Source organism: Archocentrus centrarchus, chromosome 13 (genome assembly GCF_007364275.1).
Source record: "Archocentrus centrarchus isolate MPI-CPG fArcCen1 chromosome 13, fArcCen1, whole genome shotgun sequence".
NCBI classification, from domain to species: Eukaryota; Metazoa; Chordata; class Actinopteri; order Cichliformes; family Cichlidae; genus Archocentrus; species Archocentrus centrarchus.
The window spans coordinates 31,240,230-31,251,735 of record NC_044358.1 but is presented as its reverse complement, the minus strand read 5'-3'; the positions used below and the strand labels follow the sequence as shown (position 1 = coordinate 31,251,735).

General features: G+C 44.3%; 1 protein-coding gene across 2 annotated transcripts; it reads left to right on the top strand.

Annotated features, from left to right (window-relative positions):
* The first annotated feature begins 3,461 nt into the window (after positions 1–3,461).
* Positions 3,462–11,317, top strand: taf15 (TAF15 RNA polymerase II, TATA box binding protein (TBP)-associated factor). 2 transcript variants are annotated; one of them, XM_030744172.1, is made up of 16 exons: positions 3,462–3,651; positions 4,288–4,312; positions 4,506–4,542; positions 4,632–4,698; positions 5,313–5,370; positions 5,717–5,949; positions 6,025–6,208; positions 7,756–7,790; positions 8,355–8,387; positions 8,491–8,600; positions 9,177–9,306; positions 9,392–9,484; positions 9,584–9,662; positions 9,769–9,857; positions 10,294–10,441; positions 10,887–11,317. In XM_030744172.1, exons 1-16 carry the CDS (start codon positions 3,642–3,644, stop codon positions 10,924–10,926), a joined length of 1,371 nt encoding a protein of 456 aa, XP_030600032.1. In that variant the 5' UTR covers positions 3,462–3,641; the 3' UTR covers positions 10,927–11,317. The 2 variants fall into 2 exon arrangements, with proteins under 2 accessions (XP_030600032.1, XP_030600033.1); XM_030744173.1 differs by lacking the exon at positions 7,756–7,790.
* Positions 11,318–11,506: the final 189 nt, after the last annotated feature.

Here is an 11,506-nt window from a genome sequence, read left to right as displayed (position 1 = left end):
TGAAGACTACTTAAATGCAGTAAATTGTAAATAACTGTCAGATATTGGAAGTTCCAAGTGTTCTGGGAAACTGGGCAAAAACACTTACTCACAGGATATTTTCATGCCCTTCTAGTTCAAATAAGCAGAAATGTCCAGGCCGGACATATTGAGGCTTAGGGACTATAGGAATAAAGAAATGACAAGAAAGCTGCCAAAGAGAGTTCAGGCTGTGTTGAAGAATAAAGGTGGTTATACCAAATATTGACTTTTAGAATATTGCTAGTTAGAATTGTACAAAATCTGTTTTGCCTCGTATACTATATTTCCATGTATGTGTACACATGTCAGTAAATCACTGCACCTGTTTCCCATTTTCCTTGCAAATTATAAAAGAAATGAAGGGTGACTCGAGACTTTTGCACAGCATTGGATCTACATTAATTATGCATTTCTTTTTTTTTTTTAAAGCCTGTCATGTCTGGCACTGTTTGCAAGCAGAATTGTGATCTGAATGCATTGTTGTGCCAAACATATTTATTCTTCCAAGATAAGCTCTATAGAGTCTCTATCAGCTTTTCTTGTTAATGTTTTGTGTTTTTGTTGTTTGTTTGTTTGTTTTATTTCATTTATTTATTTATTTGTGTACATATACATTTAATTCCAGTGGCCAGGCTGGGGGAGAAGAAGAGAAAAAAAAAAAGAGAGAGAGAGAGAGAGGGGAGAAAACAGAAAAAGAGGACAGAGCACCACTACACTAACCAAAACAATTCAAATGCTGCAACTGCAAAAAAAAAAAAAAAACAGAAAAAGGACAACATACCAAAACAGAACAAGCAATACCTGGAAAAATAACTATGTGGAAAAGGCACAACAAAATGAAGCATGGTTGTATAAGAACAACAATTTTGTTATGCTGTGATTGCGTTAGTGTCTGTGTCATGGAATGCACTCACCAACGAGGGCAGAAAGCCGCCCACAGGAGCCAGAGGCAGGCAGAGAAGGACCCAGGAAATCCGAGCCATCCGCAGTCCATCAAGAGCCACGAAAACCCGCGGCCGCACATTCCAGCGACAACCGCATACCCACCCCAGCAGAGGGGAGAGGGAGGTCCCAGATGGAGCCCCCCCAGTCGAGGGGCAAGGGCCCCAGGGAATTCGAGGCATCAGGAAACCGGCCCCCCCAGAGGCCAGCCCCCCCGTGCAGGCCGGCGGCAGGGCCCCAGGGCCCAGGTGCCCAAGAACCGCCCGACAACCCGCCCCGCCCCCCCCCCCCGCCGGAGAAGCCCAAGCCGCCCCGGCCCACAGCCCCCAGGAGAGCAGGTCGACACCCACGCCAGAACATCCAGCCCGGCCCAGGAACCCCAAGGCACCCACACCCCGGGGAAGCGGGGGACGCAGGAGCGACTACCGAGAAGCAGCCGGGAGGCAAGGCACAAGAAGGCCCAGATTCAGGTCCAGCCATGCACACACGTATGCACACACACTCACCCACATATGCTCATGCGCACACACACTCACCCACATATGCTCATGCGCACACACACACACACACAAAACCCTACCCACACGCATTTACCCACCCAAATACACCCACGAGGACTGTGACAAATGCACATTCATCCACATCTATCCACCCTCTGAGGCCAGGGCAAGTAGACACCCCACCCGGGCCAACAGCGACCCCACGATGCTGCCAGCCCGGCACCCGAAGCACCACCCGACTCCCACCCCGGGCGAGGTGCAGGAAATCCGTGTGTGGGATGGCCCACCCCACCCCACCCCCCACCCAAATTAAAAATGTTGAAGTGTATGACTTCATGTTTGTGAATGCATGAAGTGTCTAAGATGCAGTTAAAATTGAGGGGACAGCTGTGCCTCAAGCATCCATGGGTGCTCGAACTCACCACCCCCTCAAAGCCCGTAATGTCTAAAGTGCCATTAAAATTGGGGGGCTGACGGTAGACTGGACCAGAGTGGGGCCATCACAGTGGCCCCCTCTCATCATCCCCATGCCTGCCCCCCAAGGTCCTATGTGTATCAGAGTGTATTGTCACTTGTAATGTCTGTAATGCAATTAAAATGCATTACACACGGCATGAAGTTTGTATATGTGTGTGTGTGTGTGTGGGGGGGGGGGGGGGGGGGCTTATGATCAGGAAAACTGGAGTAAGAGAGCCAGCTGTCCGCTGGCTCAGTAGGCACCCCGATTCCCCACACCCCAGCACAGGGCAGGCCCAGGTGGACCCGGGGCCCCGGTGACAGCACCATGGAGCACCGCAGCGCCCGTGATCGCCACCACAGCCCCTGCCACAGAGGGCAGCATGCTCCACTCCAGATACTCATTCACTCAACGAGGGACACAAACAAGAGACAAGACAACCTGGCCTGAATTGGGAAAACGGTGCCCCGTACACCCCAGCCACTCCACGACGGCCACCCCCACCACCCCACGATGCAGGCACCTCAGAGCCCCAGAAGCGCGGACCGAACATCCCGACGCAGGCCGGACCAACCCACCCCACCCGGTGGCGCACCGGGACAGCAGAGACCCCCCCAGCGCCAGGGGGGACCCACCGGCAGCCGGCGCGATCCCAGGGCCCCAGGCCCCAGACCCCACGCCCCGAGCCCCACGGAGAAGACCGGCCAATCCGGCCAAGGCCAGCAACCAAGACCGTAAGGCAGCACCCACCCAAGCCCCCCCCCACCATCAACCAGGACAAGCACACGGACGCCACAAGAAGGCAGGCGCAGGATTCCAGTCCCAGGGGCTATCGGACACACACGGGCCCCGGGAGTCCGCCCCAGACCGCCCACAAAGCACACCAGGAGCAGAGCCCTCAGCCAACCACCCCCGCTAAGTAATGGAGCTGATCAGTGGGAACCAGAGAGAGTCAAATTCATCCAATTGGTTTTTAGCAGAAGCAGACATTCTCTCTAAGCTAACATGATCTAATAGTAGATTTCTGTATTGAGTAATACACAGTTTATTTTTTGATTTCCAATTCATGAGGATAGTTTTCTTAGCGATGCACAAGGCGGTAAGAACTATGTGTGATATATATGACTCCATCACTAATTAATTAACGTCACCAAAAATACACAGTCTGGGGGAAGTTGGAACACGACAGCTAAACCATGTAGATAAGTCTTCGCATATCCTCTGCCAGAACTTCTGAACAGGAATACAAGACCACAGAGCATGTATATAGTTCTCTTCTGAATTGCTTGTGCAGTGGGTGCATGTGTTTGAGTGTGTAAGGCCTATTTGGAACATCCTTTGTCCAGTATAGTGCGTTCTATGGAGAATTTTATATTGTATAAGTTGTAATTGGGGATTTTTAGTCATTTTGCATTTCTGTGAGCTGGGCGCACGTAGGCCTAGTCAGACATCACAGAAGAAAGGCGCACAGCTTTTTGCGCTAGTTCATGATTAACAGCGTGCACCGGCGGGGGGGCGTGAGCGCGCTTTGAAGGCGGGCTCGGGAACGGCCCGCCCCGCAGGCACGAGCTGCTGCATTTACCGCTGATCCGCAGCGGCGTGTTTGGCTCTACGCTGTTTGTTGCGCACTTTACAGTAGGGGTTTTAATCAGCCAAAAAGAAGACTCCCAAGAGACAGATTTCATCGGCTTTTAAAATAAATATATATAAAAGGACCCACAATGGCCACTGGTGAGTGAAAACATGCCTTCGTGTGATCGGTGAGAAAGTAGGTCAGAGCTAGCGTTAGCTGCGAACCGCGAGGCCAGCACGAGGGCGCCGTCTATGTCATGGAATCTAGGCTGTTTATTTTCATTAAAACATTCAAGTTATTTTGTGTGGTTGTGTAGTTAGATATTTTTTTTAGTTGTGAATGTACTTCATGACGTTTTTATTTCAGTTGCGCTTTAAAACATGAGCTGTTGCCCCCTGTGGGCCTTGTCGCTGTAGCTGCTAGCAAAAAAATGAGAGCGTCTTTGTTATGGGAATGACTGCTGGGTCGCTCGCTGAACTTGAAGTATTTCACGCTAATAACGTTACCCGGGCTGCTGCAGGGTAGTTAACTGTACTCGCACATGTGTACTTTTCCAAGGAAAGTTCACTGTGCTGAGATGATCGAGGACATTATGAAAAGATTGTTTTGTTTCGTTTTCAACATTTAGTCATAGCCGGTGTTAAGGCGACCGCCATTTTCCCGGCTCGGCCTGGTTAGGGGCCTGTTGGCGTATAGCTGGCCTACTTACGGTAACCTACCTGTCCCTTTTAGGCCAGCTGCTTAGTCTGTGTTTCACTGTTTAGCAAACACACTTAAACCCCTTTCTCTTTCAGATTCGGGCTACGGTGGCGCGCAAAGGTAATGTATAAACAAACTTTATGGTAAATGGTAAATGGACTAGCTCTTATATAGCGCTTTTCTACTCAGTATGAGCACTCAAAGCGCTATTTAGAGTACATACTCCTACTTAGTCTGTAACTAAGCTAGATTTTTGCTTATTGAATGCATTTATACCCGGAAGTTAAATGTGTGTTTAACCGTGTGTCTGCAGCTATGGCTCATATGGAGGAGGCCAACAAGGTAGCCAGGTAAGACCTCAGTAGAGTGCACGTATCATAACAGTTTTATCCGTATACATGTTCTTAAAACCTGTTTACCTTATCCATTTGACTGACAGGGATATGCACAAGGAAATAGCGGGGGATCTTATGGAGGACAGAATTATACTGGCTATGGACAACAAGGTATGCAAATACAACTTAAACACCTTTTGTTAAAAAATAGAGTCCACTCTAAAAGCTGAATTATTGTACACATGCTTTTCTTTTTTTCTATTTTTGTTTAGCTGTATGTCAGTTCAGTTTTTACTAATTTCAGTATGTGTTGTGTGATATTGATTTTGTCAGATTTTTAAAAGCTCAATAGTTACTACTGTGCTAAATGAAAACTCTGAAGGAAATTGATTCTTGTAGTCCTCCTAGTCAAAAGGGCTTGCACAAGTGGCTCCTCACACTGTTGTAAGTGTATAGTAGCTTTTTTAATTATTCATAATTTTTTAGGTGATCTATAATAATTGTAACATACTCATAGCGGTGAGGATATTGCCAGAAAAGAGGTTGTATTTGGTTAATTTTATGTTTCATTTATGATGCGGCAGGCACTCGTATCCATAGTTTAGCAGTTAGTATTTTTTTTCTTTGATGGGCGATATCAATGGCCCATAAGAGAAGAGGTCAGGATACTTTTCACTTTTAAGTTAAATTAGTACATGTCAATCATAAACAGTGAAATGATCATTTGAGCCTTGGGTTGTTTATGTTTTTTTAACAAAATTAATGTCATCGCTATATCTCCACAGACAGTTATGGCCAGTCTCAGCAACAGAGCTATAATAACTATGGGCAAGACTCCTCCGGGTAAGTTCATGCTAATATCTCATTATCAGGGACTTGCTGTTTGGGTGGGGTGCTTTTCTGTGTAGCAGTACTTTCACTGACATCTCTTGTCTGTTAATGATGCTTGTAGAGCATCATTGAATAATACAAGTATGCAAGAGTTGTCATTGTATGTTTTCATGAAATCCAAATTCAAAATTGACTTGTATTAAACCAAAATCCTGACAAGGAATCAGGCAAACCACTTAGAATGACACAATTTTTTTTGCTTCACTTGGTTGATAATTTTCTGCCTAAAGTGAGAAGATTTGATGGATTCAGTGTATTAGTGTCTTAACTGTTTTCACTTTTTTTTTTTGGCTAAAAGGTATGGGGACAAGCCCTCTTATGGGCAGCAGGGATCTGCGTCTTACGGACAACAGGGCTCTTATGGTGGTCAGGGACAAGGAGGAGACAGTTATGGACAGGGCCAGGGCAGCAGTGGCGGATATGGTGGCCAGGGCGGCAGCGGCGGTGGCGGTGGCAGCAGTGGTGGAGGATATGGTGGTCAAGGGCAAGGAGGTGGTGGTGGCGGCAGTGGATATGGAAGATGGAATGAAGGTATTCAAACTAGATCTTAGTCTCAAGTCTTTTCAGAATCTGCATGTGCTGATATCGAGTGACTCTTTTCACTAGGTGAAGGTGGTGGTCAGGGTGGGAGGTTTGGGCGTGACTATGGAGACCGCTCAGAAGGAGGGGGCTACAGAGGCCGAGGCCGTGGTGGCAGCGGTGGCTATGATCGTGGTGGTTATGACCGCAGTGGTGGCTATGACCGTGGTGGATACGATCGCGGTGGAAGAGGTGGACCTCCTGGTATGGGGTAAGTTGCACAGTGCCACTGCCCCCAAGGTACCTCCTTTCACTGAAATATGAGAAATTACTTGTCTGTAAACACGTCATCACTCATCAACTACAAACCATCCACATAGCTGGATTTTCACCACTCATCTGCTTTGTGCTCCAGATCCTCAATTGCTGGTAATTTTTATTTATTTTTTTTTAAACCTGACTGATCAAGTGTTGACACAAGCAATATAGGTATTATTCCCCAGACATCTGCTCCAGGTGCCCTGAGCCTTTGTCACAATGTTTTTGTTTTGTTTTTTCCTTTTTTTTTTTTTTTTTAATCCTCATAAGAGACATGCTGGTGATAAAAATCCACTGTTAAGATTGTGTGATTTGTCTTCAAGTGGTGGTTAATTGGAGAGTAGTTGCTTGACTTATTGGAGAGCCACTCGCTATCAATGGGTGCCTTAATGTATGAGAAATGGACTTAATATCTTTCCCAAATAAGATCTGATTGCGCAACTTTAATACCCAGCCATTGGGACATGTTTTGTTCATTTTCAACAGTATTTGGAAAGTTTTATATTAACCAGAAAAGAGAATTGTGGTGTTTTCAGAGACTTTCATTCAGTGAAATATTAACCTTTTTAAAAATGTTCTTAAGTAAACATTGCCATAGCACTATTCCTTAAAGCATCCAAGACTAGTTTCTTACATAAAATGGATTACTTTTTAAAAACAGCTGTCCCTTTTTAACAGGAGAATAGAAGAATAATGTTCCTTATTTTTGAAGTCTGACTTTGGTACAAAGTGCCACATGGAAGTAGTCTGGCACGTCTTTATTTCTTTCTAAGTTGCATCTTTTCATCCTTTGAAATCCCCCGTTATTTTAGAGCTTTCTGTCTCAGTTAAATTTCCAGCAGCCACACTTTTTGAGATGCCAGAAGTTCAGAAACTCAGTTTTGGTATGTTAATCTTATAATGACCACATAATATATTGTGACAAGTGGAAACTCCTGTGAGGTGATGCACTTAGACCTGGAGCCACATCTTCAGCTGCTTCACATTCAACAGGTTTCATTCAAGTGTTGTATATTGACAATGGCGAACATGTATGTTGTGTTAACATGGATCTACATTTTATACTACAGGTGATTGAACTAAAACATGGACCTCAGTAAAAGGATCACATAAATGCACTCAGTGGAAGATTGCTCATTGGTTGCTGCACCCCTTAACATCAATTTGGCTTCTCATTAAAAAAAAAACAAAAAAACAAGCTGGTTTTTCAGCTGCTGGTATCCAATCTGGTCATGTGAAAAGTACCAAATTATTTGTAAATGGTGCCCCAGTGACATGTGATAACTGCCTTCACTCGTCTGCCTGATTGTTCAGTCAGAGCTGCCTAGTCGTCTGTTTATTGATCTCTAATGTCAAAGACTAACGCATTCATCGTGTGAGACATTTCCACCGTAGTCGCACACCCTGGCAGGAGTGCATACTGGTGGGGATGTAGGGGAGCTTTGAGCTCTCAGTTGGGACAAAGGAAAAGCCATCATATCTCCAATTTTTCCTCTGCAGAGGTGGTGACCGTGGTGGCTACAAAAATTACGGTGGTAAGTGACGAGCATCAGAACTGTGTCGGTGGGGGAGGAAAGAATTTGAGTTAGCAAAAAGAAAAGGGGGATTTAAAAAAAAAAAAAAAAACTTCAGTGAATGCCACCATTTCCATGTCCAGATCCCAAAGGTACTCCACCTATAAGCTATTTGTCATAATGGTAAAGAACATGGAGCTTGAGTTGTAAAATAATGGTAATAATGGTTGCATGAAGACAAGAGCTGATTGTAAATGACAAAGGTGTTCCCAGGACGAAGGAGGAAAACTTTCTAAAACTGGAGACATTTTGGTGGTTTTCATTTCTGGTGTAAGTTCCAAAAAAAAAAGGAGAGGGAAAAAAAACAGAACAGTTCTGTTCTTGTTGAATGGTGTTGGTATGTGATGCAGTGGTATGAAAAACACCCACCAGAAAGCTGTTAAACATGGTATTTGGTTAATTTTCTTTGTATCATTATGCAATGCTAGGGATGAAGTTAATGCTTAATTATGTGAAAACTCACCAGTTGAGTTGAGGAATCCTCATTCACATTTTGCCCTTCCATCCTCTCTTCCTGTTTTACAGGATCTCGAGACTACGGCTCAAGGGATGAACCAGGTAAGAATTAATCCACATAACCATTGTTCCGATCGGTGAGCTCCAGTGACTTCTTTTTAGAAAGGCTTCCCTGATGTTTTCTGTCCCCCGATCTCATCCACAGCTGCAGAGCAGGACAACTCTGACAACAACACCATTTTTGTACAGGGACTTGGAGAAGACGCCACAGTGAAGGAAGTTGGAGACTTCTTTAAGCAGATTGGCATCATTAAGGTATTGAGTTTGTTCCCCTGCCTTTTTGTGCCGATTTCATTTCAATTGATTGCATTTATTACATCGGATTTGTCCTGTCTGCAAACTCCTCCTGCACAATCGCGAGTTGAGCAACCAAACCTTGGACATGGGTACATTTTTAGGTCCCTGAAACCTTGTATCTATATTGGATATTATGATGTCAACATGTTGCCTATCAACCAGCTAAAATGGCCCATTTTAAGCATTTTATGCACCTGCAACACCTTATTTCATTTTAATTTCATGACAGATATTTAATTTATATCCACAAAACCTGAATTATGGGTGATGTATTATGCTACCATGTTGCCTGACGACAGACTGAAATCACATTTGTAGAGAAGGAGACCACATTCCAGAGGACCCACAAAAATGGGCTAATAAGTTTATATAAATAAATAGATGAAAGATGAACATCATCCCTATTTATTTTTCTCACTGTCATAAAGTTGTGCGTGTACACCAGTGCAGCACTGGCCTCAGGTGTCTTTTTTTTTTTTTTTTTTTTAATTCAAAAACAAGCACTGATCATCTCAATGTTTTCTGTTTTTTTAGGTGAATAAGAAGACTGGCCAACCAATGATCAACATCTACTCTGACAAGGCCACTGGGCGACCAAAGGGTGAAGCTACAGTGTCCTTTGATGACCCTCCGTCCGCCAAAGCTGCTATTGAGTGGTTTGATGGTAAGAGTGCTGGCATTTATTCTTATTTCCTGACACAGTTCAGCTTTACTTTTTTCCCACTGGGTTCTTGTCTTTTTAATTTCAGGAAAGGATTTCAATGGTAAACCCATCAAAGTGTCATTCGCCACCCGCAGAGCTGAGTTCACACAGAGGGGAGGTGGCAGAGGGGGACGAGGAGGTGGGTAGTGCTCAGGCTGTCCCATGGGTTCAGAGAATTGATCAAATATGCGGTCATTAAATTTAGCTATCTGCACTGATGATCTTTCTTTGTTGGTAGGTTTCAGAGGTCGTGGTGGTGGGGGTGGTGGAGGACCCAATTTTGACATTAAGGGAGGAGACTGGCCTTGTCCCAACAGGTTAGGATTTTATAAGTCATTTACAACTTAACAAAACAAACACAACAGAAGGGAACAATCTGGCTCAGTTGCATTTATAAATGTTCATTTGATTTCCTTTCCTCAGCTCTTGTGGCAACATGAATTTTGCCCGGCGACAGGAGTGTAACAAGTGCGGCGCACCCAAACCAGGAGATGCAGGATTTGGAGGTGGAGGTGAGCGCTTGATTTGATGCTTGACTTTTAAACACTGGAGAAGGTTGAAGTTGTGCAAGATTTGGAAAATTACGTGGCTTTGAAAAGAAACTAGATGAGACTTATTGGATCATTATTTTTTTGGGGGGGGGGGGGGGTTCGCCCTCTTCCACCCTCCACTTAATAATTGTTCAGTTTTGTTGGTAAGTAAATTATGGGTAAGCAGCTTAGGGTAATTTTACTTCAGTAATTTTATAATGGCAACAAAAACATATTTATTGTAATGAAAATGCAAAGTTTAATAGAAATAATAGTGCCACTGTAGACTTGTTACATGGGGTGAAATATTTAAATTTACTTATTAGTGATGCTCATAGGTCAATTTGTTTTAGTGTTTTTAATTTAAACTTGTGATGTTTGCCTTTTGTGTTTTTTCATTCTTGTGATGTGTTTGCAGATCGTGGTGGCAGAGGTGGTTATGGCGGCGACAGAGGCGGTGGCTTTAGAGGGCGTGGAAGTTTCCGCGGGGGTGACCGTGGAGGCTTCGGAGGAGGCGGTGGTGGCGGTGGAGGATTTGGAGGAGGTGGCTACAAAATGGGAGGAAGGTCAGTTGAAGACGGTCTCTTAGACACTAGTTTGGTTATAAAACCAGAAGAGGGCGTAGTTGGCTCAGAAGTGGCCAGTAGTAATATTAGTAAAAGTCTTTTCAGTACTTTTTACTTAAGTACGATTTTTAAGGACATTAAATTGCATTGTGGTATTAACAAGATGTGAATGTTTCAGTTGTCTAAATATGCATTTTTACCTTTATGGCAAATTTTGTATTTATTGCTCTTCTCTGAGGGTGACATGCTGTGTTAATGGAAGTCTGCTTTATTGAACACAAGTTGTGTTGCCCATTTAAAATGTGAAGGGCTGAGCGAATGAGAGGTTGACATCATGGCTCACCTTCATTTGTCAGCTGATTATGGTTTTCAGTTCAATGACAAAAGCTGATGTGGGTCTCTTTAAAATGCAGCCTGTGTAACAGACATCTTTGTCTTTCCTCAGAGGTGACCGCAGGGACGACAGGCGAGACCGGCCGTACTGAGCACTCGGAAGAAGAAAACCATTCCAGCCCTTAAGTTTGCTGTGAAGGGAAGATTTAGTTTGGGGGAGGACTTAACTCTTGGAGGGGGAAGAGGGTTTAGATCAGATGTGATTTGTCTACTGTAGCTGGTGCATCCTTAGTATTACTGTTCACCTGTGAGTGGGGGATGTGTTGGGCTGATTGGCATGTAGGCATGTGGTCAATTTTTTTTCTTTTTTTTTTTTTATCATTTCATTTCTTTGTACGTCCTTTTTAATTTTCTGTCAGATTCTAGTTGCTGATCTGTGAGGTAGACTTCATACCATTGTTTTGTATAAACAGAATAAAATGTTTTACTTGGCTTTTTTTTTCTTTTGTTTTTCTCCAAATTATATTAAACTGTGATCTTTTCTCTGTGCTTTGTGTGAGTTTATTACACTAATTTCTGCAACACTACACATGATCTATATCTTCAAATGGGTTGTGTCCAGCAGGAAAACACTGCCATGCCCTGCAGTAAAGGGGCAGACAGGGGGCGGTACTGTCCCTCCTCCAACTCCTGCTCAAATATTCCGGCTCTCAATAAGCCCCGTCAGTCCTC